This window comes from Aotus nancymaae, unplaced genomic scaffold (genome assembly GCF_030222135.1).
Source record: "Aotus nancymaae isolate 86718 unplaced genomic scaffold, 86718_ANA_hifiasm-v0.15.2.pri h1tg000030l, whole genome shotgun sequence".
Classification (NCBI taxonomy): domain Eukaryota; kingdom Metazoa; phylum Chordata; class Mammalia; order Primates; family Aotidae; genus Aotus; species Aotus nancymaae.
The window spans coordinates 3,407,253-3,434,297 of record NW_026988443.1 but is presented as its reverse complement, the minus strand read 5'-3'; the positions used below and the strand labels follow the sequence as shown (position 1 = coordinate 3,434,297).

Genomic DNA, 27,045 nt, shown 5'->3' with positions numbered 1-27,045 from the left:
GTGGGAGGCCGAGGCGGGCAGAACACTTGACGTCAAGAGTTAGAGACAAGCCTGGCAAACACGGCGAAACCCGGTCTCTATTAAAAATACAGAAAGATAGCCAGGTGCAGTGGTGTCTGCCTATAATCCCTACAATCAAGGTGAGTACAAACAGCAAGAAAGGAGAGGATTAAACACAGTATTGAAAGGGAGGGTCAAATCGATAGCTGAGTGGTAAGTCCATGGATAGGCAGAATTTAAGTCCTGAGACTTCAACCACTATTCTTGGGCATTGCTCTCCATTTTCAGAGTCTATCTAAGAACACCTTTTCAGTGGGAAAGTTGAACACTACAATGGCCATCTATGCCACACAGAAGAGAGTCCCAAGAGATGCCACACTTTTTAGTGGCCTGGCTGATCAGTTTCCCTGCACCAGCACTCTGTAACTTCCTTCCTTAATCTATTACTTTAGCGTCTCTGGAAGGCACTTCAGAACTCTTATTTTCGCAGGGACATTTTGATTTTCCTTAACTTACAATAGGATTTAAGACCTTGTGCTTACAGATCCTCTCCAAAACAAACAGGCTCAGAATCTGGGCTTGCTTATGTATTTCACGAGGAAGGGCTCCACTCTCTCCCCTAGTATATGGTGTAAAGGGTGTTCTTTTTCCCTCAGGAGAGTGGAGAGAATGGAAAGGACCCCGTATGAGAATATGAGGCTTTATAAAACATCTCCTATTTAAAAATCACTTTCGCTTTTTATTTGGCTTACAACAACCCTATGAAATCCAAAGAAAGCCAAGAAACAATCACATCAAATGATAACCAGTAAGAGAACAGTCACTGCCTATCCCCTAATGCAGGGTCTTGTCCATGGTCATGAAGAAGAGCTAGTAGAAATGCCTTGCCCACGTTACAAAGCTATCCAATTGCTGCATCGGTGTGTAGGGGGAGCATCTCACTTACCAGGGACTGACTTCTTCCTTGATTCCTTTGTAGTGATGAAAACTTCCCTGGGGATGGATACTTCCCTGGGATTGCAATCTCCAAGCCAGACATTTTGTCTGGCACGAACTTCAGAATTCTCCAAGTCCTGCGGTAGCAGAAATACCCAGATACTTGAGAGTAATGCAACACCTGACCTTGGCGACATTTCAACGACAGCTCCAGTCCAGAGTCCAACTAATCTCTTGACACTGTCTCCGGCTCCAAGCCAGGACAAAACCGAGAATAAGAATTTGGATGAGATTAAAACCAAGCTTTCAAAGCCTCTAGATGCCTACCAGTTCCCAAGAGAAAATCAAGAGCCTCCACTGCTTCCTTTAGAAATCCCTGATAGCCACCAGCTTCTGTCCTGCATTGATCCCCTTGGCCAAGAGGAGCAGCCTGGTTCCGAAAACACCAATCTGAGAAAGAACAGCCTGAGTCTTGAGGGCCAAGGGATACTTGAAAATGGGATGGAGTCTAGCAGTGATCCTGCAGACATCACTACATTGGTGGAGGATACTCCCCTCCCCTCCAGCTTCAGTTCCTTACAAGAGCTTGACCAACCCTCTGCAAAGAAAGCCAAAGATCCCAGTGCCATCGAGGTAAATCAGGTGCAGGAAAAGTCAAGCGTCAGAAAGGGTCACTCTCATCAAGTCAGGAAGAACGAGCATAAAGCTGCCGAGCCTATCCAGGGTGCTCCCAAGGCCAAAATCCAGCCAAAGGACACAGAGAGCCTATTACAGGGAGAAGTGACTGTTCGCGGTGCTACCGCCAGTGACGGCGCTTCTGTGAACAAGAGCAAGCATTCTAGCAACAAACGTCACAGACCTCACAACAAACCTCACGCATCCAGCAGGAGCAGCACAACTAAGAGGCACGGGCAGGAGAAGACCAAAAGGAGCAGAGAGAACAGCTCCAAAAGATCTGAACACAGTGAGGAGTCAGGGACCAAAGTCAAGGTAGAAGAGAAGCAAGCCATTCCCAATATGAAGCGCAAGAAAGATCAACCTGAGCTTAGCCGAGACACCTTCAAAAAGCCACGAAGCTCCCTGGACGTGCACGTGGTAGAGTCCATGCAAGTTTTCCATGCACTGGGGAAAAAGACCGACAAGAAAACTGGATTCTCTTCCTCCCGGACTCTGGGGAGCTCAAGCAACACCCAGAACCCTCGGCCATTCTCAGCTCTCAAACCATGGCTGGATACCCAACGTGAGGGGAAAGGCCCGGAGAAAACTCAAGTCAAGGCCCAGAAACTGGATGATAGTGCTGAAAAAGAGTGTCCATCTCCAACCCAGTATGAGTTGCCACCACCTGGGAAGGTCAAGTTGATACCGTTGCCCTTTCTGACCCTGGACAAACCTCAAGTTCGACGTGTTTCTCGGCGGCCACACCCTCCGGCCTCACGTAGGCCTGCTGTGGCTTGCCCTGCTCCACCTGGTTCTACTAAGTCAGCTCAGTCGACTGCAGTCAGTCTGTCCCAACCGGCTCCTACCAACACATCTCTGACACGTCCTGCCAGACCAGCTCAGCCAATTTCGACCAATGGAACCCAACGCGGTTCAGCCAATCCTAACCAGCCTCCTACTGCCTCTCAGTCTGCTGCTTCTAGGCCAGCATCCTACAAAATACCATGTTGCTCTTCTTTCCAGCGGGAGCCTGTTTCCACTGCTGTGACCAATCTCCAGTCACTGGCCAAGCCTCAAAATCAATTTCTAATCCAAGACTTCAATTTACAACCCAGGCCACGGAGTACACCCGACATCTCTGGGCCAGCAGTGTCAACGCCCATCACAAAAGAGCAGAGGCCAGAGCGTAAGGCCATGAAGAGGAAGCTCAGCAAGAGCGTGAGAATGCTGCCAAATACACCTCTTTGGGAAAACCGCGGTTCTTCATCTAAAGGGAAAAAGATATGTAAATTTCTCAATACTATGGCTACAGAATCTAAGAGGTGCTGAGACTGTTGGCTTGACTCTGGATACCAGCTGCTTTTCCAAATACATAGATACATAACAATTTATTTATTCCGATAACATACTTTTCAAACTGAATAAACAAATCCATTAGGATTAACAGATAAGTAATAAAGAGGCTCGCAAGTTTTGAGATGCTGTTGACTGTGGGTTTTCTTTGGTGGGGTAGGGATCAAAGGCTGCCTTAGAAGGAATTATGGCTGGGCAAGGTGGCTCATGCCTGTAATCCCAGCACTTTGAGAGGCCAAGGTGGGTGGGTCATCTGAGGTCAGGAGTTCGAGACCGGCCTGGCCGACATGGTGAAAGCCATCTCTACTAAAAGTAGCTGCGTGTGGTGGTGGGTTCCTGTAACCCTAGCTTCTCAGGAGGCTGAGGCCAGAGAATTGCTTCAACCCGGGAGGTGGAGGTGCAGTAAGCTGAGATCCCACCACTGTCCTCCAGCCTGAACAATGCAGCAAAACTCCAGCTGAAAAAAAAAGAAAAGAAAATGGAGGAACTAAAATTTGAATGGGAGAATATCAGCAGAATTGAGGAAAGAGGAAGGAACATGGTCCTAGACTAAGAAGGTCAAAAGGGGAGAGATTTCATGGGCTTATACAAACAATCAGAAATGGGGGAAATTGCAGAAGAAAGATGCAGAATCTGAGGTTAGGACTAAAAGAATAAAATTGGGATAGAAGTTGAAGATGGCAGAAGATAAGGCTGGGTGGACCAAAAGAAATGTACAAAATCTCCCATGGATGATGGCCTTATGTCTCATGGCCTATCAGATAGGTGTTTGAGAAAAGAAGATTCAGGTCTCATCTCCAACAGGTTTGGGTTACCTTATACATACATGACCACAGGTGGGAAACGTCAGTGCAAAACAGGGGAATCTACCACCAGGGGAACGGCAAGGGCTCACAGTTCTAGGTGTAGCTGATAACCTGGGGCCCAGACAAGCAAACGGCAGCAGCTTGAAGCTGACCCAGAAAAGACCCTGGAGTACAGATCACCATTGACTCAATACCCATGCACAGGTCAGTGAGATGTACTACTTCAGTTCACCTTCACAACAACACACAAGACCAGTAACACTGTGCCACCTTCCTAGTGAGGTTCAGCAATGGGCTTGGGTCACACTGCATGCAAAGGGGTAAGGCCTGTGGGTCTCAGAAGTCCTCAGCGTTTACGAGCGCCTGTAGACAGTCAACCTGGGTTTGAGACCACAGCATCCGGAGGTTAGAGGCAGACGAACTCAAGCTTCAGGAGGGATTTAAATATTAAGAGGCCCGCCAGGTCCTCCTCCATCCGTTCCAGCACGTGCAACCTTCTCGGCCATCACCATTAACTGAAGTACCAGAGAAAAAACGGCTTGGAGCGTCCATTTTCACAGGATGAGTGGTGGGCGCGCCTGTGCCCTGAGTCGCCCTCCAAAAGCCGCAAGACGCAGTCGCCCAACTGTGTGGAGACGCTGCTTAGTGGGAGGGGACCCCGCCTGAAGGCACAGCGATAGGCAGAAAGGGTTCAGGGAGGTAGGGGGAGGGCGGGATAGGAACGGTGGGGGAAGGGAAGATGAGGGCAGTGGATGGTCTCCATGAGGAAATCAGTGATTTACTTCTTAAAAATTAGTTTCTCATATATAATTTACATAACAAAAAATTCACTGTTCAAAATCATACTATTCAGCAAGGAGTGATCTGTAATCCAGCCGTCTTGGAGGCTAAGGCGGGCGAACCACTTAAGCTCAAGAGATCGAGACCATTCTGGTCAACATGGTGAAACCCCATCTCTACTAAAAATACAAAAAAAAAATGAGCTGGGCATGGTGGCGCGTGCCTGTAATCCCAGCTACTCAGGAGGCTGAGGCAGGAGAATAGCCTGAACCCAGGAGGCGGAGGTTGCAGTGAGCCGAGATCGCGCCACTGCATTCTAGCCTGGGTAATGAGAGCGAAACTCTGTCTCAAAAAAAAAGAAAAGAAAAGAAAAGAAGTTCAACCAGATACAAGAAAAATCTGAACACTAGTACAAATAAGTCAGAAAGTCAATTCAGGATATAAATGAGATATTTACCAAAGAGATAGACATTTTAAAAAGAAAACCAAACAGAATTTCTATAAATAAAAAGTTCATTGAAGGAATTATAAAATTCATTTGAAAACTTCAACAACAGACTAGACCAGGCAGAAGAAAGTACCTCAGAATTTTAAGTTAGGTCTTTTGAATTAATCCAGTCAGACAAAAAGTAAAAAGAATTTTAAAAAATGAGAAGAGCTTTTGAGAAGAAAGACATTACATAAGACCTCGGAAACTACGAAATCATAGTTATTCCCAGGGGAGAAAAAAAGCAAAAAATTCAGAAAACCTATTTGAGAAAATAATTCAGGACGCCTTCCCTAGTCTAGCAAGTGATCTAGACATCCAGACACAAAAGGCTCAACAAACTCCAGCCAAATTCATTGCAAGAAGAATCTCACCATAGCATCTAGTCATCAGGCTGTCTGAGGTCAATGTGAAGGAAAAATCCCTAAATACAATAAAAGTGTCTAGTCACTTACACAGGCAAGAAACGACATCAAACTAACAGTGGAATTCTCAGCAGAAACTTTAGAAGCCAGAAGAGACTGGGATTCTATCTTCAAAGTGCTTAAAGAAAATGGTCAAACTCTAATTTTGTATCCTGCTAGTGTAAGCTTCACAAATGAAGGAAAAATAGTGTTTCCCAGACAAGCAAATGAGGGAATTCATCACCACTGGAGTGGTCCTATGAGAAATGCTTAAGGAAGTTCTAAACATGGGAACAAAAGGTTGGTATTCTTTCATTAAAAACACATGAAACTCACAAGTTTTATAAAACAATTATACAAAAAAGGAAAAGAAATTAATCAAAGTGCAACATGACAGAACTCCAGAAAATCACAAAGTGGGAACAAAAAACAAAGAATCTACAAAGCTGGCCAGTTGTAGCTCATACTTGTAATGCCGGCACTTTGGAAGGCCGAGGCAGGCAGATCACCTGAGGTCAGGAGTTCGAGACCAGCCTGGCCAACATGGCAAAATCCTGTCTCTACTACATATACAAAAATTAGCTAGGTGTGGTGGCATGCACCTGTAATCTCAGCTACTCGGGAGCCTGAGGCATGGGAATCGCTGGAACTTGAGAGGTGGAGGTTGAAGTGAGCCCAGATTGTGCTGCTGCACTCCAGCCTGGGTGTCAGAGCAAGACTCTTGCTCAATAAATAAAGAATCTACAAAGCAATTAGATAGCAATTAACATTATGACTGGAACAAACCTCAGGCATCAGTATGAAGCTTGAATGCATCACTTCAAAGATATAAATTGGTGCAACGGACCAAACAACAACAACAATGATATGCCGCTTACAAGAAATCTGCCTTACTGTTAAAGACACATAGACTGAAGGTAAAGTGGTGAGGGGTGGAATTTTCCATGTAAAAGTAAACCAAAAGCAAGCAGGAGTAGCTATACTTATATTAGATAAAACAGACTTTAAATCAACAATAGTTTTTTTTAAAAAAGGTCAGTATATAATGACACAGCTATCAACTGAACAAGAAGATATAATAATCCTAGGTATATAATATACAGGCACCCAAAACTGGAGCACTGGATTAATAAAACAAACACTATTAGACCTAAGAAAAGAGACAGATAGCAATACAATAATAACGTGGGACTTCAACACCCCACTGAGAGCACTAATAGATCACGGAGACAGACAGAAAGTCAACAATGAAACACCGAACCTAAAACAAAATGGACCTAACAGACATTTACAGAACATTCTACCCAACAACCACAAAAGATACATTCTTCTCATTAGCACATGGGACATTCTCCAAGACAGACCAAACATTAGGCCATAAAACAAGTCTCAACAAATTAAAAAATATATCAAAATCATATCAAGTATCTTCACACAACAGAATAAAACTAAAAATCAATTTGAAGAGGAACTCTCAGAAATATACAAATACATGTAAATTAAACACGCTCCTGGACAACTTTTGGGTCAATGACAAAATTGAGAGGGAAATTAGGCCAGGCGCAGTAGCTCACTCCTGTAATCCCAGCACTTTGCGAGGCCAAGGTGAACGGATCACCTGAGGTCAGGAGTGTGATACCAGCCTGGCCAACATGGTAAAACCCCATCTCTACTAAAAATACAAAATTTAGCCAGGTGCAGTGGTGGACTGTAATCCCAGTTACTCGGAGGCTGAGGCAGGAGAATCGCTTAAACCCGGGAGGCAGAGGTTGCAGTGGACCAAGATCATGCCACTGCATTCCAGCCCAAGTGACCAAGCAAGGCTCCATCTCAGGGGGCAAAACAAAGAAGAGGGAAATTAAATTTTTTGAGGCTGGGCATGGTAGCTCATGCTTACGTCTATTAACTATTCCACACTCTATGTTTACAGGCACACACTCCATACTGTTTTCTATAGAGGTAGTACTACTTTACACTTCTCCCAAAACTATATAAGCACCCTCTTTTCTCCAAATCCTCACCAACATCTGTTATTTTTCTGACTTTCTAAAAATAGCCCTTTTGACTGGTGTAATATGATATCTCGTTGTGGATTTTTCATTTCTCTGATGATTAGTGATGTTGAGCATTTTTCTCATATGCTTCCTGACCATTTGTATGTCTTCGTTTGAAAAATGTCTTTCACGTACTTTGTCTACTTTTTAATGGGGTTACTTTTTGTATTTTGCTGTTGTTGTTGAGTTGTTTCAGTTCCTTGTAGATTCTGGATACTGGTCTCCTGGATATGTAATCTGCAAACATTTTTGCTCATTCTGCAAGTTGTCTGTTTACTCTGTTGATTATTTCTTTTGCTGTTCAAAAGTTTTTTAGTTTATTCAAGTCTTATTTGTCTACTTTTGGTTTTCTTGCATTTGTTTTTGAGGTCTTCGTCACGAATTCTTTGTCTAGGGCAATGTTCAGAAGAATATTTTTCTAGATTTTCTTCCAGTGTGTTTTAGTTTTAGATTTTACATTTAAATCTTCGATCTCTCTTGAGTTGATTTTTTTTTTTTTTTTTTTTTTTTTTTGAGACAGAGTCTCAGTGCAATGCCCAGGCTGGAGTGCCATAGGGTGATCGCGGCTCACTGCAACTTCCACCTCCTGGGTTCAAGTGATTTTCCTATTACAGGCATGCGCCACCACGTCCAGATAATTTCCATATTTTTAGTAGAGAAGGGGTTTCACCATATTGGCCAGGCTGGTCTCAAACTCCTGACCTCAAGTGATCTGCCCACCTCGGCCTCCCAAAGTGCTGGGATTACACGTGTGAGCCACCCCACCTGGTCTCTTGAGTTGGTTTTTATAAAATAAGAGAGAGTGGTTCAGTTTCATTCGTTCTGCATATGGCTATTCAATTTTCTCAGCACTATTTATTGAATCGGTTTTCCTTTCCCAGTGTACATTTTGGTCTACTTTGTCAAAGATCGGTTGGCTGTAGATTTTTATTTCCAGTTTCTGCATTCTGTCCTATTCATCTATGTGTCTATTTTTATACCAGTACCGTGCTTTTTTGATTAATATAGCTTTGTATCCCAATGTTAGAGGGAAGTGTTTGGGTCACAGGGGCAGATCCCTGATAAATGGTTTGGTGCCTTCCCCAAGGTAATGAGTTCATGTGACAGCTGGTTGTTAAAAGGTGCCTGGCTCTTCTTCCTTTCTCTCTTGATCCCTCTCTCGCCATGTGACATGCCTGCTCTCCCCTTTGTCTTCCATCATGATTGTAAACTTCTTAAGGCCTCACCAGAAGCAGATGCTGGCACTGTGCCTCTCATACAGCCTGCAGAACTCTGAGCCAAAAACCTCTTTTCTTTATAAATTACCCAGCCTCAAGTACTCCTTTACAGCACAACAAAATGAAATAACAACATCTACATGTTTCATGAATAACTGTTAAATCTGTATTAATTTTCTCTTCTTTTAAACCAATTTTTCAGGTGACTTCTATGAGAATAATCAGAAACTACTATGTACCAAGGTTATTTCTGTTTGATGTAACTTCCTCTAATAAATACTATCTTCTTTAAGAATAAAGTAATTGAGAATGCTATGTATTATGAGAAACTTTATAAGGACTGATTATAATATGAATCCTTCTTTGCTTAAGATAATTTTCAAGAAAAAATCTTGCTAGATATAAATTGAACATATATGATACATGGCTACTTAAACACATGAACATTTAGCCTGTTTAGAAACACCCAAGTATGAAAAATTAAATACATGGAACATTTGTGTCTTTCTTGGCAAAAGGTAGGCAAAAAGCAGAATAAAACTAATTCCTCAACCTAACAAATACCCTAGAAAGGAAAAGGGCAATTCAGAAAATACTAATAACATGCAGAAAAACAGAGGGAGCATTCTTTTAAGGAAACAATTCTCATACTTTATAGGTAAGTGACTGAAACCATAAATGTTCCTCATCTAACACAGATTGATCAACTCTAAATCTCACCTGCTTTTTCAACTCCCGGCTATTATTTAGTCTCTTTAACTGCCAGTTAAGACTCCACAAATACAAAGACAACTGTTCACAGACCAGTGCTTCTGGGCCTATTCCAGAAAGCTCGATACACTGGAGGTTTCTGCCTGTTTCGAAGCTGGTGGCCCAAACTTACTTTTCTTCTTGGCAGTAACTCCAAGTTCCGCCTTATTATTATTATTATTATTATTCTGTCTCTCGTGCTTGAATTAGGAAAGCTTTATTTTTAACATTAAAAATAACTCCCACACTGTATTACTTGAAGTTTCTAAAACAACTGTTTTGTTTTATACTCTAATTTTAAATTTATTTCTTAATGAGAAACTTTTCATTACTAAGCTCCATTTGAACTTTGCGCTATGAAAACTTAACACAGACTCTTTTGTAGAAATTATTTTTTGGTTTGGTTGAGGTCATAAACACCAATTCAGGACACCTAATAATTATTCTACTAAGGGCTAGAGAATGGTTGTTGCTTACTTAAGGGTATCTCGTGAGGTAAGAGCCAACTAGAGTCCATACCTGTGCCTCTAGTAAAGACTACACCCAGAGTCATCTCCAAGAGACAAGCATTTATTCTAATTATTCATCTGGAATGCTCTTGCTAATATCTTAACTAAGCAAATCTGCTTAATTATATTATCATTTAGAAGATGTTCTGTGATTACATATTTAAAAAACCACACAAATAAATATTCCATGAAAAACCGTAGTTCTCACACAGTTCACCAACTGAACAATTCCTTGAGTATTTGTGGGTTATTTAAAAATAGCTAGTATAATCAAAGATATTGTTAGAAATATTCTAATGGATATATGTATAAACATTAAGCAATGTATAATTATGCAAAAGTTTCGCTTGACACTGAATTCCTCTGAGTGTATTATTATAAGTTCTAAAATACATCGTCTAAATCTTAAAGGCAATTTTCAAAATGTTTTATCTAATAAACTCACTTCATCCTCTACCTTCTGTTATATCACAGACAAGAACAAAAACATATAGGCTCAGTTGCTTGAGACCACAGCACAAAGGAAGTGTAAGAATAAAAGGGAAATTCAGGAGCATCTAGATCTAGGTCTTAACTTTTATAGACCTCAGTTCTTGACTGTCATTGTCATCTACACCAGTGATTTCCACCCTTGATAGGTACTCCCTCACCTAGAACATTTTTTTAAAATTCAAATTTCTATAAATGGTAGTCTGAACATATGTTTATCTCTATAATTCCTGTATTAAATGACAAATTGTATTAAAATGACAAGAAGTAAAATATATATAAACCCACAAGAACAAAAACAATGAGAAAGAAGACAACAGCTGATAAGAGATGCTGACAAAATTTTGGAAAACAAAAAGTATATGGACAAAAAGTAACAAACACTTAACAGGCCAGAGAAAGCAGAAACCTCAACGTCTGTGGGGCTAGAGGTAGAGAACAATCAGTTGATGTTAAGCCATAAAAGTCTACAAAAGCTAAGGAATTCAAGGTAGCCCCGAAAGCACGGGTGAAGAGTGGGACAAAGGGCAAAAGTTTTCCGGATTCTCCTAAGGCAGAGTAAAAATAAAAATAAAAATAAAAATAAAGCCAGGTGCATTGGCTTACGCCTGTAATCCCAGCACTCTGGGAGGCTGAGGAGAGTGGCTCACCTGAGGTCAACAAGGCGAAACCCTGTCTCTACTAAAAAACTGTCTGGGTCAGAAAGAAATAAGAAAACACCAGAACCCATACATAATGTACACCATCATTATACCTCTAGAGAAAGTTACTGTGATGGTGAATATTGAGTGTCAACCTGATTGGATTGAAGGATGCAAAGTATTGTTCTGGTGTGTGACTGTGAGGATACTGTCAAAGGAGTTTAACAATTGAGTCAGTGGACTGGGAGAGGAAGACCTACCCTCAATATGGGTGGGTACCATCTACTCAGCTTCCAGCATGACTGGGTAAAACAGACTAAAGAAGGTGGAAGGATGAGACTTGAGTCTTCTGGCCTTCAGCTTTCTCCCGTGCTGGATGCTTTTTGCCCTCGAATATTACACTCCAAGTTCTTCAACTTTTGGACTCTTGAACATACACCAGTGGTTTTCCAGGGGCTCTTGGGGCTTTAGCCACAGACTGAAGGTTACACTGTCGGCTTCCCTATTTTTGAGGTTTTGGGACTCGGACTGGCTTCCTTGCTCCTCAGCCCGCAGGTGGCCTATTGTGGGACTTGACCATAAGATCGTGTGAGTCAATACTTCTTAAACTCCTCTTCATATACACATCTATCCTATGAGTCTTGTCCCTCTAGAGAAACCTAATATACCTACTGTATCCTCAAAGCATTCTTACTATTCTTCCAGTTAAAACCATGTGCTAATTGTAAAAGACAATCCTCTTGATGAAATATATTGAAATATTAAAGTATTACTTACTGGACGCATTTAACAGTGGAGTAATGTGTGCCACTGCTCCAAGGACTACCCAATGCCTTCCCCTCCATATCCAACCTTCTTCTGTCACTCACTCCTAGCCACTAAGCTTGAGAACGCCAGAACAAGGTCACCAACCTTCTCTCTCAGCCACATCAGAACGTTCCAACTTGGCCTCCTTAGGCTGTCCTTCTGCCACCTTCACGGCCACAGCTCGGCAAATGGCCCCAAGTTTTCTGTCCAGAGAACGAACCCCTGCCTCTCTGGTATACCTGTCATCAAAGAAATATATTTTATTTTTGGCCATACACCACCTAAAAAAAATAGACAGAAGTAATGTTATTAACATTTTTGCTAAAGAAACAGCATATATTTAAATGTTCATTACCCTTTCTTGAGTACTAACTTCTCCACAGTTAAAACTCCTCATTATTGTTCTTTCTTCAACACTTAGATGGATTTTCAGCTACTACTATTTCCTTTATACAGATTATCTTGAATTATATAACCCTATGCTTAAAAATGAACCCTAGTTCTAAGTTCAATTTACATTACCAAAGTAAATTTGGCAGCATATAAACAACCATTTACTCCTTGGTAATTTGTTGAAGAGTCTTCTTAAACAAAATTTGTCAATTTAGGAAAATTCTAGATCAATTTATGGTACTTGAAATATTGCTGAAAGAATCAGAGAAATTGTGCTCTTTGTGGAACTAAAACAAAAACAACTCTAAGACAGAAATCTGGTTTTCACTAGGCACTTTGCTAATCACCTTTCTTCAGTGTATTTTCACTGTGAAGATTTCTGAAGGAAGAAGGTGGCTAACTGATGAAAGCACTGTGACTCTGTGAAAAAGACTCTACGTGTGGTTAAGCAGAGATGCTTTAAAAACATGCACATTAGAATCAAACTCCATTAAGTCATTCCACAGGCCATCATATAGTATAACCATTTTTGGCCACTCAGCTTTGAATGGATCTGGACAGACAGGATCAGGTGGAGAATGCAGTTTCATCTGAAGAATTGGATCTGACTGAGCCATACATTTGATTAAGTCAGACATACACCGTAGACTTTAGGAAAGCAGATTTTAAAAGTTCTGAGAAAAAGACAGATAAAAAACTCTAAGCTAAACACTCTAAAACTCATTTCAGTCAAAGGTATAGAAAGATATAAAGTTTATATTATGCAACTACATATAATTTCAATAGGAAGAAAACAGGGAGGCATCTCAAAAACTTCTACATTTCAGCTTTAAAAAATTCAACTGTATAAATACAAAATGGGATGTGCCAAGCTTAGTGAAATTCAATGAAAAAGGGAAGAGAATCATCTTCAAAAAGCTAAGAATCTAGAGATAGAGTCATAAAACAACATAGTCAGATAAGAAAACCATGGTCTTCCTATACCAGGAACTGCTTAGACTCTATCTGAAACACTGTTCAATTCTGGGTGTTTAAATTTAAAAGGCACATTGACATACAGGATTCTTTCAGAAGAAGACTAATCAGGAAGGTAAGAATTCTTGAAACTACATCAACAGGAATGGTACAGAGGATAGGAATGGTTAGCTTGAAGAAGACAACATTTAGCGTGAAGAACTGATAGTATTTTATTTTAATGTCAGAAGGGCTGTACAAGAAGGAATTACACTTAGATTCCAGGTGTTCCTATAAAGGCAGGAAAGAAGAAAATTATAGAAAGTGAACAGAAAGATAGCTTTGTAACAATTATCACTTGAGCTCAGGAGTTCCAGACCAGCCTGGCCAAATGGTGAGACCCCCATCTCTACTAAAAAAATTAAACTTTTTTTTTTGAGATGGAGTCTTGCTCTGTCACCATCGGAGACAGAGCAGGTTGGAGTGCAGTGACAAGATCTTGGCTCACTGCAAATTCCACCTCCCTGGTTCAAGCGATTCTCGTGCCTCAGCCTCCTGAGTAGCTGGGATTACAGGCGCACGCCACCACGCCCAGCTCGTGCCTGTGGTCCCAGCTACTTAGGGGCTGAGGTGGGAAGACTGCTTGAGCCTGGGAGGCGGAGGTTTCAGTAAGCCAAGATCATGCCACTGCACTCCAGCCTGAGCAACAGTGTGAAAACCTGTCTTAAAAAAAAAAAAAAAAAAAAAAAAAGAATATCTTTGTAACAATTAGAATTACTCACGAAGAGGTAGTTATTAGCTAGCATTAAGGATACTGGGACTGGAAGTATTCAAGTAGGTGAGTTATAGTTGGAGATAAGAAAGACTAGAACATTAGGGTCTAGGAGTGTGACATATCTCAAAAGATGAAAAACTCAAATACTGATACTCTATATCCTAAGTTTGGTAAATGGAGTAGTAGATATTTGTGTTGTTTTTAAAAACAATATCAAAACTAACAAAACTGCTCAGAGATTTCCTTATGTCCACAGCTTTAAAGATCTGATATTCTAAGTTAACAAGTATATATAAAAAAGAAATAGTTCTCCAGGCAACAATTGGGAAATGCAAATAATGATCCCTCTTCAGAATCATTATTATTCAGATAAGCTCTGGATTTTTCTCCATCCCTCATATTTTACAGACAGGGCAGCTATCAAAAAGGTTAAATGACTTATTGAATGTTACCCAAAGGCATCATGGGTGTTATCTGGAATAATGACATTGTTGGAAGACTCAGGCATATAAATCACCTAATTTATTTCTCCTGGTATTATCCACACAGCAAATCACAAAACAAACTAAGAAAAGGAACCCTCAGGTAAGACGTAGTCTTACTGTTTTGTATATAAATCCAAGTAGATCCATGAGAAGGCATAGATCAAAAGGCAGTATGGCCAAACTCTAAGTAAAGTTCAAAATAGAGGGATACTTCACATCTCTTAAAAACAGTAGGTACTAGAAAAGGACCGCATGAGGAGAGCCTGGCAGCCTGACACCACTTGCTGGATGATGCAATGGATCTGTAATACCGAGCCAGGAAAACTGTAAGAGGCTGTGGTGGATATAAATTCTCAACTGAGTATATTTTCCATTCAAACAGGGAATCTATAAATTAGACTAAGCAATGCTCTATTCAGGTAAGTTACTCACTGCTTGCTACAGGCTTAAGCATTTGGTACTAAACTTGGGAAGGTACCTTCTCTATTGTTCCACTGTTAGTTCTGAAGATCAAAATTCCAAGGACTTTAAAAATCTCTCAGCCAAAGAGAAGAAAAGAAAACAGAGTAACTTATATCAGATATCTGAAAGTAGCATATCACCTCTTAAGATAATTCAACAACATTCAAGATCCTGGGCATAAAAAGTATCTCTATATTTGCCATGTATTTTGGTTTTTAAATTATCAAATTAACCCCTTATACTGCTATTGTGACAAAGCATAAAATTCCTATAAATTGTTACAGCTTTAGCTGTACCTATTCCAAATGGTTTCTCTGTAAACTTCTGCCTAGTATAGAGAACGGTGTAAATCAATAGTTATATGATGCCTGCTGGAAGTTGGTGAAGAAAGAGAAATAGATGCTATGGGATGCCAGTAATATAATCTCCTTTTCAGGAGATTGTGAAATACCTCAAAAGATGAAAAACTCAAATATTGATACTCTCTGTCCTAGGTTTGGTAACTCACTAAATACCCAAAATGTGCCTGGAGTTAATGAAGCCTCAGGATGGCTAACTAACCTGGTGATGATGTCAAGAGTGGTGACCTGAGGGATCTGAATCTGTTGAGGAGTCAGCCCATGTTGTTCCAGCTGCTTTGGGATCAAGTGCCTATGGGCAATCTCTATCTTCTCCTCCTGTGTATACCCTGGAAAAGAAGAGATCTTGTTTCACAATTATTCACATGGCTCCCATCATGCCATGCTTTTTTTTTTGAGACAGAGTCTTGCTCTGTCACCCAGGCTGGAGTGCAGTGGCAAAATCTCAGCTCACTGCAACTTACACCTGGTGGGTTCAAGCGATTCTCCTGCCTCAGCCTCCCAAGTAGCTGGGATGACAGGCATACACAACCATGCCTGGCTGATTTTTGTACTTTCAGTAAGACAGGGTTTTGCCATGTTGGCCAGGCTGGTCTCAAACTCCTGGCCTCAAGTGATCCACCAGCCTCAGACTCCCAAAAGTGCTGAGATTACAGGCATGAGCCACTGAGCCCGGCCAATGCTATGCTTTTTGAATGACTCAAATGTAGATTAAATAGATCTCAGTTTAGAACAAATTTAAGTATTATTTCAAATGAGACTATAATTACAATAAATACATTTATTCTGGCCAGGCACGTTGGCTCACGCCTGTAATCCTAGCACTTTGGGAGGCTGAGGCGGGTGGATCACTTGAGCTTAGGAATTTGAGACAAGTCTGGGCAACATGGCAAAACCCTGTCTCTACTAAAAATGCAAAAAATTAGCTGGATGTGGTTGTGCACACCTATAGTCCTAGTTACTCTGGAGGCTGAGGCACAAGAATAGCTTCAGTGGGGAGGTGGAGGTTGCACTGAGCTGAGATCATGCCACTGCACTCCAGCCTCTGTCAGGGCAACAGAGCCTCAGTCTCAAAAAAAAAAAAAAAAACAAAGGAAGAAAAAGAAATTTAATCTAAATCAATAATTTTTAACATTTCCGACTTTTTCACAAACAAAACAAGCATTTACTAGGCACAGTGTTTGAAAGTCTTCTGATTAAATGATATATCTCCCAAAGAAGAGGAAAAAACCTCAAACCTTAAGAGACAATTATCTCTTTGTCCTCAAACCCTCTGAGATTTCAAATAGAAAAATAAATGCATCTTTTTAGCATAATTTGATCTATACTTGAAACACACACACACACACACACACACACACACACACACACACCCTTCAATTAAATAAGCAGTGAGTTTCCAAGGGAAGGGCTCTAAAGATACTGTTTCCAGAACTATGACTATAAAATAAATTGTAGCAAAAAGAGAAAACCTAAGATGTCCCTATAAAAGGTTTTTCCCTCCACATGATGGTATATATACGTGTGTGTATATGTATTTGTATATGTGTATATATATGTATTTTTATATATATATAGCATATTTAAAAGACTTTATGTTCTTATATAATAGCCTGAATCAGTACAGATTTTCTTTGTCTTTAAATCCTGTAAGACAAAATTCGATCTAATGTCCCTTTCCATTTAACAAGCAAAAATCAAAAATATGAATTGATAAGGCACTTTTTGAATGGAAAGAGGAGGTTAGTAAACACCAGGAAAGCTAGAAGATTGGACAGCTGAATCTGCCAGCGGAAGAAGGTGGCATTATATGTTCTCCTCTGCAGCAGCTGTCCTGATTCTTTCACTTTACTTTAGTATATCTAATGGATTTTCTGCGATAACTTGGAGTTTCCAGGGAATTTAGTCTCATTACCTATTTACTTTAGACTTTAAGTATTCACAATTAACTTTTTACTCTACCATATTTCAAAACTAAATATAGGAACCTGAAATGCTAGCAGATAATTAAGAAATCCAACTATAATTCACTTAGCTGTAAAAATGTATTTGAGATTAACATGAAAAATTCATTTAGATTACATTTAGAATCTTAAAGAGATTTAGGGCTGGGTGTGGTGGCTCATGCCTGTAATCCTAGCACTCTGGGAGGGCAAGGCAGATGAATCACCTAAGGTCAGGAGTTCGAGACCAGCCTGGCCAACATGGCGAAACCCCGTCTCTACTAAAAATACAAAAATTAGCCAGCTGTGATGGTGTGCACCAAGTGAGTCCCAGCTACTCAGGAGGCTAAGGCACGAGAATCAGTTGAACTCAGAAGGCACAGAGGTTGCAGTGAGCCAAGACTGTGCTACTGCACTCCAGCCTGGGTGACAGAGTGAGACTCCATCTCAAAAAAATAAAAAAAGACATTTAGGCTGGACACGTGGAAATAAGAAAAGGTATTTAGGCTGGACACCATGGCGCACGTCTATAATCCCAGCACTTTTGGAGGCCAAGGCAGGCAGATCACTTGAGGCCAGGAGTTCAAGACCAGTCTGGCCAACATGGTGAAATCTTGTTTCTACTAAAAGTACGAAAATTAGCTGGGTGTGGTCACAGGCGCCTGTAATCTCAGCTACTTGGGAGGCTGACACACGAGAATCCCTTGAACCTGGGAGGCAAAAGTTGCAGTCAGCCAAGATCGTACCACGGTACTCCAGCCTGGGCAACAGAGCTAGACTCTGTCTCTAAATAAATAAATAAATAAATAAATAAAGACATTTAGATTTTACTCTACATTCAAAAAACACCCCCCAGATATTTGATCTCTTCCAGGGAAAAACAATTCTGCACAATTAAAATAAAGTGAAAATGCTGTAGTTTAAAATCTAGTTTTAGTAACTGAAGGAATACATTTCACACATTCCAGTAACTGAAGAAGACATTAAAAAAATGTAACTATTTGATAGATTCAAGAGGAATTTAAAAGTTATGTATTTTAATATAAAAGTGAAGCCAGATTTTATGAGAAAGTTCAGTTATTGTTTTTTTTTTTTTGAGTCTTACTCTGTCACCCAGGCTGGAGAGCAGTGATGTGATCTCAGCTCACTGCAACCTCTGCCTCCCAGGTAAAAGGGATTCTCCTGCCTCAGCCTCCTGAGTAGCTGGGACTACAGGTGCACACCACCATGACTGGCTAATTTTTGTATTTTTAGTAGAGATGGGTTTCCCCACGTTGGCCAGGCTGGTCTCGAACTCCTGACCTCAAGTGATCTGCCCGCCTCGGGGATTACAAGCGTGAGCCACCACACCCGGCCTGTAATTTTAGAAATTACTTTAAAGAAGAATGTCTTATTTGTCATAAAATTATCATTCTTTAATGCTAAATTAAATGTGAAATTGTTGTTGTCAACGTTCGTTATTTTGCTCTTCCAGATTCTGAAGCTACACAAAAGCTGATTTATATACATTCCTCAGAACTTCTGCAGATTGTATGTTGGCAAAGGAACTTCCTTAGTCAACGCTCCACAGCATGACTAATTTTAAAGGGTTATGGTCAGAAAGGGAAGATATATCAAATAATGATTTCACTGAAGATTCAAGTACCTGGAACCTGAATGATCTCCATTCTGTCCAACAAGGCAGCTGAAATGGTGGCAGTGGTGTTGGCGGTAGCTATAAAAAGAACTTGAGAAAGGTCAAAGGCCACATTTAGATAATGATCGGTGAAGTTATGGTTTTGTTCAGGATCCAACACCTAGGGGAGAACAAAACACATTTTAAAAAATTTAGTAGTTCCAACAGAAGGCTGCATATAAGTGAAAACACACATGATGTACTGGCAAGGTTGATATTTCTGCTCAGAATAGTTAGTTTAAAAAACAGATAAAACTAACATCTGAGCATTATTCTTGGTATTCTCTACATTCTACATAATTTTAAAAAATAAAACATGTTCAGCGTCAACATTTCTGAAAATATAATAGCACAAAGCAACAGAAATTACTTGTTTTTCTCTTGCATTGTGTTGATTATCAAGAAATTACTTTCAAGCTTTATTCGAAAATCTGTTTATTAATGATTCACTGTGTGGCCATCCTAAGTCTCCAGTCCTGCAGAACCAGTTTCCATCTTGGGAACACACCCTATCTAAACTGCTAAGGGAATATAAAGTAAATGTGTAAAGTCTTTTGAAATTCTCAGATAACCAGTAAAATAATAACCCATATAATCCTTCTCAAACAGTTTCAGAAAGTCTGGTATAAATTATTTAACCAAAAGGAGAATTCCAAATAAGAGTAAACTTTACTATGAGTTAAATTACAATAAAAATCACTATGGTACTATATTCTGATAGAGAAAAAAAAAAAAGCATCACTATTTAAAAATGGCTTAATGCAAAAACACTGCCACTTATAATAAGCAAAACATCAATAGCTCTTTTAAAAAAAAAAAAAAAAAAAAAAAAAGAACAGAGTCTCACTAGAGTGCCGTCACTGCAGCCTCTGCCTCCTGGGTTCCAGTGATTCTCCTGCCTCAGCCTCGAGTAGCTGGGACTACAGGTGTGCACCACCATGCCCGGCTCACTTTTGTATTTTTAGTAGAGATGGGGTTTCATCATGCTGGCAAGGGTGGTCTTGAACTCCTGGCCTCAAGCGATCCACCTGCCTTGGCCTCCCAAAGTGCTGGGATTACAAGCATGAGCCACTGCACCCAACAACAGCTCTTAGAAATATTTGAATTAGATACATCAGATAATTTACCAGTCAACTTGGAGTCTTAAAATGTGCAACCATACGTTAAAGAGCTTCGAGTCACAGGCACTTATTGCTAAGGGGCCTGTGTAGGACTTTAGTAAGGCACCAATAGCTTCTACATGTTCCAAACCTTAAACATATTAACACTTTCACTTAGGCCCAATTAATATAAACAGGGTTGCCATACATATTCAAAAAGGCAATAAAATGACTAATGTACTCACCAGCCACAATTTAACTACATAAGCAGTTTTTCCTACCTTCTGATTCTTTCTGAAGTTTTATTTATTTTCAAAACTACCCCTAGTTTTGTTTTTTTGAGAAAGCATCATTTTGTCACACAAGTTGGAGTGCAAGTGGCATGATCTCAGCTCACTGCAATCTTTGCCTCCTGAGTAGCTGGGATTACAGGTGCGCACCACCACGCCTGGCTAATTTTTGTATTTTTAGTAGAGATGGGGTTTCACCATGTTGGTCAGGCTGGTCTCAAACTCCTCACCTCAAGCAAACCACCCACCTTGGCCTCTGAAAGTGCTCAGATTACCATACCCAACCCCAAGTTAGTCTTAATTCTAGGCCTCATACAAAATTTTGAATTTTGTTAAACATTAATTGTTACTGGAAACTCCCAGAATACAATTCCCAGAAAGCTCTAATTTCACATTTTCACCAGACTTAACAATGTTTAATGTCACTAAAAAACAAGTACTTTCAAGTAATTAAAGAAAACTAATTATGTTCAGTATCAAATTGGTTAACAGTGGTCTTATTGTCTACAAATTATCTGAAAACTGTTTACAGGCCAGATGTGGTGGCTCACGCCTGTAATCTCACCATTTTGGGAGGCTGAGGTGGGCAGATCAGTTGAGGTCAGGCATTTGAGACTAGCCTAGCCAACATGGTGAAACTTCATCTCTACCAAAAAATAAATAAAAATTAGCCAGGTGTGGTGGCACGCACCTGTAGTTCCAGCTACTCGGGAGGCTGGGGCATGAGAATTGCCTGAATCTTGGAGGTGGAGGTTGCAGTGAGCTGAGATCACGCCACCGCACTCCAGCTTGCGTGACAGAGCAAAATACCATCTCAAACAAACAAACTCTCTATACATGGAAAATGTGGTAATCTTAGTTAAAACTATTATCTAATGACAAAGACGCTCCCCTTTTGACCCAAACTTGAGTCAGGCTCTTTCGAGTCTTCTGCTCAACTAGGCCGTGAGCCTTTCCTCTGTCTTTGTAGAACCCAATTTGAGCACGAATCCTGCTTAGTCAGGTTAGTGAAAATGTCCCACACCCTTTCAATCTGTTCTCACTCCCAACCCAGTGTCTTTTCACCCCGGCCTCTCTTCAGCAAGAGTTTTGTTGTGTCCTTCTAGTGAGAGTCCCTCATAACACCAATGTTTCCTCTTAAAAACTTTCCCTCTACTGACTCCCCACTCATTCTCCCTACCACTGCAAAAGCCCATTGCAGTGTTTCTTATACCTAGTCTCCCAATAAAGTAATCCTTGCTACCTTTAACAAGCGTCATGAATAATTTTTTAACACTAGCTAAGGAAAAAAGTCTATCCTAAATGGGTCTAATCAAAGGTAGTTCATATATGTTGGATGTGTTTTAGAAATGGCTGTCAGAGCTGAACAAGTAATTTTTTTTCTTAAAATTTTAAGACACTGGAGCTTTTAAAAAGTAGGAAAATTAATAAAGAAACATTTCTGAATTACAAAGGAGGTTTTAAAACCTGTATTACAAAATACCTAGAGTATAAGGAGAGAAAATCAGTGATGCCTATTAAAATAAAAACTCTAGATAAATTAAATTTAACAGTTTAATTGAGCAAAGAACGAGTCTCAAATTGGGCAGCTCCCAGAACCAGAACAGGTTCAGAGATACCCTGGCATATGGTCTGGTAATATTTAGGGACAGAAAAAGGAAAGTGACATACAGAAAACAGAGAGTGATGTACAGAAACAGTGGGACTGGTTACAGCTTGGTGTTTGCTTTATTTAAACACAGTTTGAACAGCTGACTTCCTGTGACTTGATGAAAATCTGTGACTAGTGTAAGAATACTCTATTTACACATCTAGTTAGGCGGCAGTTTACTTTGTAAGAGGAAACCTTTAGGCCAAACGTAAGATATTATTATGTAAGGAGGCAGATTTAGGCTAAATTTGTGCCCAATTTGCCTGCCTTTCTCTTTTCCTTAGTAAAATGTGAAATGAAAGTAAATCTCAGGGCCCCCAACTCACTAAGCCAAAGGGAAAAGACAAGCTGGGAACTGTGTCTCGGAAACCTGCCTCCCATTTTGTTCCCAAATAAGATAGCTACAAAGACAAAAAAAGCTACATACCTCCCTCACAATACCCCCACTTAGAAATTCCTTGTGGGCCCCAAGATCTTTACCCTGTAACAGTTCTGTTGAATTTTACCCCAGCAATGTAAATTAATAGCTTTATCTTTACATGTACAGGACTCAAACTCATCCCTCTGCTCACCTGAGACAAATGCATACCTGATGGCTTCCTGTGCACTATGTTTATTTTATCTTACACAGAAATACAGATTCACTAAGCTAGATGAATCCGTGACTATTCCTCTGCCCCCCTCTCACATGTGAATGGCTGATCAAAGACTCAAAAGAACGCAACCGTTTCTTATTTACCCATACCTTTTGTCTTTTATCTACCCAGACCGTTTAAAATTTCTACCTCTTTCCCCAATATCTGCCCATTCCCCTTGAAATACTGAAGCCCTCAAAATCATCTGTGGAGAACCCTGGCAAACTAAACTTCTAAATTGATTGAGACCTGTCTCAGATACTTTCTGGTTTACCAAAGCATAAAAAGACATTCAGAATTTAAACAGCATCAGAAATACTCATCAGTATTCTGGCAGAAAATAATTTCTGCTAATCACTACTCAGATGAAGCTCCAAGGCAAACTGCTGAGTCCATGGAAGGACGAAAATTACAATTAAGAGCTTTGTAGCTATCAAACCTCTGCTTCTTACCCTACCTTCAGAGCAGGGATTCTACTGCCCACATCCAGAGCTGCTTTCAAAAATAATTCAGGCTGTTTCTCCTTTACTCTCCCCAACTAAAAGATTTTCTATATCAATCCTAGGGCTATAAATTCCTACCTATGAGGTATGACTGGAAATGGAAATAGCTGTGATACGACACATTCCTAGGAATGTGAAGTCACGGTGGGATGAACCGTGGGAGGAATGTACACTGAGAATCGTTCTTCAATAATAATTTCTGTCACACCTGTAATCCCAGCACTTTGGGAGGCCAAGGTGGGTGAATCACAAGGTCAGAAGTTTGATACCAGCCTGGCCAATATGGTGAAACCCCATCTCTATCAAAAATACAAAAATTAGTCAGGCGTAGTGGCGTGCACCTGTAGTCCCAGCTACTCGGGAGGCTCAGGCAGGAAAATCACTTGAACCCGGGAGGCAGAGGTTGCAGTGAGCCAAGACTGGGCCACTGCACTCCAGCCTGGGTGACAGAGCAAGACTCTGTCTCAAAAATAAATAAATAATTTCTGAAGAGAAGAACTACAGATGTCTGGAGGCAAGCCAGGAATAGACTACAACAGAGTTCACTACACATGACTAGGTAACTGTCCTCTTTAGGTATGATATAGTATGATTATGCTTTTTAAAAAGTGTCTATTTTTTGTAGACAGACACTGAAATACTTACGAAAAGATGGTGATGTCTGGAATCTGCTTCAAAATAATCAGAGGCTGGGTGTGGGAGAATGGGAAGAAATAGATGAAAGAAGACATTAAAGCTGGGTGATGACTCCATAGGATTCATTATACTTCACTATACTATCTTCTCTGCTTTTGCTGTGGTTGAAATTTTCCACACCAGAAAACAAAGATAAAATAACATAACTAAAATCAGCTCTGAAAGCCACACACAATTAATACTATTATGATACTGTGAAATATACATTTAACTTTCATCTGTTTATTTCCTAGCAGGCAACTCCTAAAATCCTTGGAATCAACAAAGTGGTTAAGTATCATTTTATACGCTAGTGACTGTCTGGTGGCCGGCAGTCCCTCTGTAGTTTCAGGATGGGGGCTGGTCACAGGAAAGACCAAGGCATTATTAGAGGACTGAGGACTTGTCAGTCCCTCACCCCAACCCCTGGGGAGGGCAGAGGGGCTAAGAGTTGAGTTGATCATCAATGGCCAGTGATTTAATCAATCATGCCTATGTGATGAGGCCTCCATTAAAAACCTGAAAGGACTAAGGTCAGGAGGCTTCCAGGAAGGTGAATATGAGCACATCCAGGTGCAAGGAGGCTGGTGGACCCCAACTCCACTGGGATGGAAGCTCCTGTGCTGTTTGTTTGTATTCTTTAAAATACTGTTTCCCTGAGCTCTGAGAGCTGCTCTCGCAATAAGCAAACCTGAGAAGGGGCTTGTGGGAACTGCAATTTATAACTGGTTGGTCACACGTTCTGGAAGCCAACTCACGACTGGCATCTGAAGTGGGAGGCAGTCTTGTGGGACTGAGTGCTCAACCTGTAGGATCTGACGCTGCCTCCATGTAGACAGTGTCAGAATTGAATTAGAGGACACCCAGCTGTTGTCTGCTACTGAAGAACTGTTTGCTTGGCGTGTGGAGAAAAACCCCACGCATTTGGTCAGAAGTGTTCTGTGTTATAAGAGTGCAGCAGAAGAAACTGAGTTTGCTTTTCCTCTATATCCTCAACTACAGAAATTAAACCAGTGATAAAGACAAACTTGAGAAAAGTGTTCGGGACACAAAAGAAAAAGGGCTTTAGAGCCATGTAGGGGATAAATACGGGAGAAATTAAGAGATGCAATTCATAGCTAGTTGATATAACCAAAGAAGAGGTCACAGTAAATTACAATAGGGAATAATTAAAGGAATAAAAATATTCTAGAAGGCCCTGACACTATGGATTGAAAAGCTTTAGATTCCTCCTCCTGTGCAACAGAAATGACGATGTCGTTAGAATAACACCTATAGAATTTTCAAGCAAAATTATCACTAGTTTAAAATATTTTACAATCTTGAATACATCTAATATATGTAACATATATAAGATATGATGCATAACAACAAAATGAACAGTTGTGAACCTACTACCCCATTTGTGAAGACATTTGTTTATCTATTTAGACCAATGGTTATAAAAGTGGAAAATGACCCCACCAAAGTGGAAGTAGAAAATATTAGTATTTGTATTTATCTTTTTGATTTACAAATACCAGAAAAAATTAGCTTGTAAATATTTAATATGTAAAATGGAATTGATGTCTTCACTTGGTATGCATATCATTTATGTGAGATATTCTGAGAGAAGAGTACAAGTTCCATAATGTCAAAGGCCGCCTGTGGTGCCCTCACTTATCTGCCTTAACTGTAATTACAGCACATTGCAGTCCATGTGTGCTGCCAAAGGAAAACATCTTGGGTCCCCAAAATCACTAGGCTAAAGGAAAAAGTCAAGCTGGGAACTACTTAGGGCAAACCTGTCTCCCATTCTATTCAAAGTCACCCCTTTGCTCACTGTGGTAAATGCATTATCTGATTGCCTCCTTTGGAGAGGCTAATCAGAAACTCAAAGGAATGCAACCCTTTGTCTCTTATCTACCTGTGACCTGGAAGCCCTCTCCAGCCAGTTGTCCCACCTTTCCAAACCAAACCAATGTTCGCCTTACATATGGTGATGGATGTCTCAGGTTTCCCTAAAATATATAAAATCAAACTGTGCTCTGACCACCTTGGGCACATGTAATCAGGACCTCCTGAGGCTGTGTCATTGGTGCGCACCCTCAACCCTGGCAAAATAAACTTTTTAAATTAACTGTCTCCAATTTTCTGGGCTCACAGTGCCTAACATGACAAATGGGAGGAGTGGCTTAAAAAGATTCCTGCAAAATATCATTGAAAAGGGTATAGGCAAAGGTATGAACCACACGAAAATAACGAAGTTGACACTTTTGTTTCTATAATAAGCTGCGATTGACATATTATGAAGTTAAAAACAATTATCTAATTAGAACACAGTGCTTTCACCGAAAATATAATTATCTTTTAAAATCGATTGTGTTTTACATAAAGTACATGATATTAGCACACTGGTACATATATATTATGTCTCTATTGTATATACCTTTGTTATGGACTAAATTGTGCCCCCTCAAAATTGACAGAAGCCCTAACTCCCCAACTCTGTCTCAAATGCAGTCAGGGTGAAGACTGCATTTGGAGACAGGGTGTTTAATAAGGTAATTAAGGTTAAATGAAGGTAAGAGTGGGCCCCTAATCTAATACAACTAGTACCCTTACAAGAGGAAGAAAGAGATTCCCCCCCCACAGGAATGCATGCACACAGATCATCTCCCGAGGACACAGCCACAAGTCCGTTGTCTGTAAGCCAAGGAGAAAGGCCTTAGGAGAAGCCAGATCTATAGACACCTTGATCTTGGACTTCTAGCCTCCAAAACCATGAGAAAATAAATTTCTGTTTTGTCTTTAAAGCTACCCAGTCTGTGATACTTTGTTAGGAATGTATTAGGAGCCTAATACATTCTAATTTTATTTACGTGTGTATTACTACATGTTATATTTAAATATATATGGGAATATATTTTCAAAATTTTTTACTGATGACACATATGAACCAAACATATTGAGGCTACTGGCGCAGACAACTAAGAAGCCTTCTCAAATATAAAAGGAATTCAAAATACAACTCATACACAAATCTTCAACTCAAGTAACCTGAAGATATATTCCAACTGAACAAGTGATAAACCAAAATACAAGGATCAGAAGCATGCAGTGAAATCATTCAGTCACAGAATCAAAACTAAATATGGGAGGAAGCACTTCTATTACAGAATGATAAAGTAAGAAACTGAAAACCTGCTCCTCCAGAAAAGCAATGAGAGCACTAGCAAAAATTGTCAAAATCAACTTTTTCAGAATGCTACATAT

General features: G+C 40.2%; 1 protein-coding gene across 10 annotated transcripts in view; it reads right to left on the bottom strand.

Annotated features, from left to right (window-relative positions):
* LOC105710574 (lon protease homolog 2, peroxisomal-like) overlaps positions 1–27,045 on the bottom strand; it is a 66,286-nt gene that overhangs the window by 23,189 nt on the left and 16,052 nt on the right. For 3 of the 10 annotated variants that reach the window (XM_064383022.1, XM_064383021.1, XM_064383023.1), the window contains exons 3-6: positions 23,761–23,804; positions 18,907–19,057; positions 15,521–15,647; positions 11,996–12,129 (exon numbers count right to left, since the gene is read on the bottom strand). In XM_064383022.1, coding sequence (XP_064239092.1) covers positions 11,996–12,129; positions 15,521–15,647; positions 18,907–19,057; positions 23,761–23,804 — 456 coding nt within the window. Of the gene's footprint in view, positions 1–946; positions 1,074–2,293; positions 3,404–7,958; positions 11,655–11,995; positions 12,130–15,520; positions 15,648–18,906; positions 19,058–23,760; positions 23,805–27,045 lie in introns of those variants that run through there. The other 7 variants (XM_064383017.1, XM_064383019.1, XM_064383024.1 and 4 more) reach the window with 6 other exon arrangements.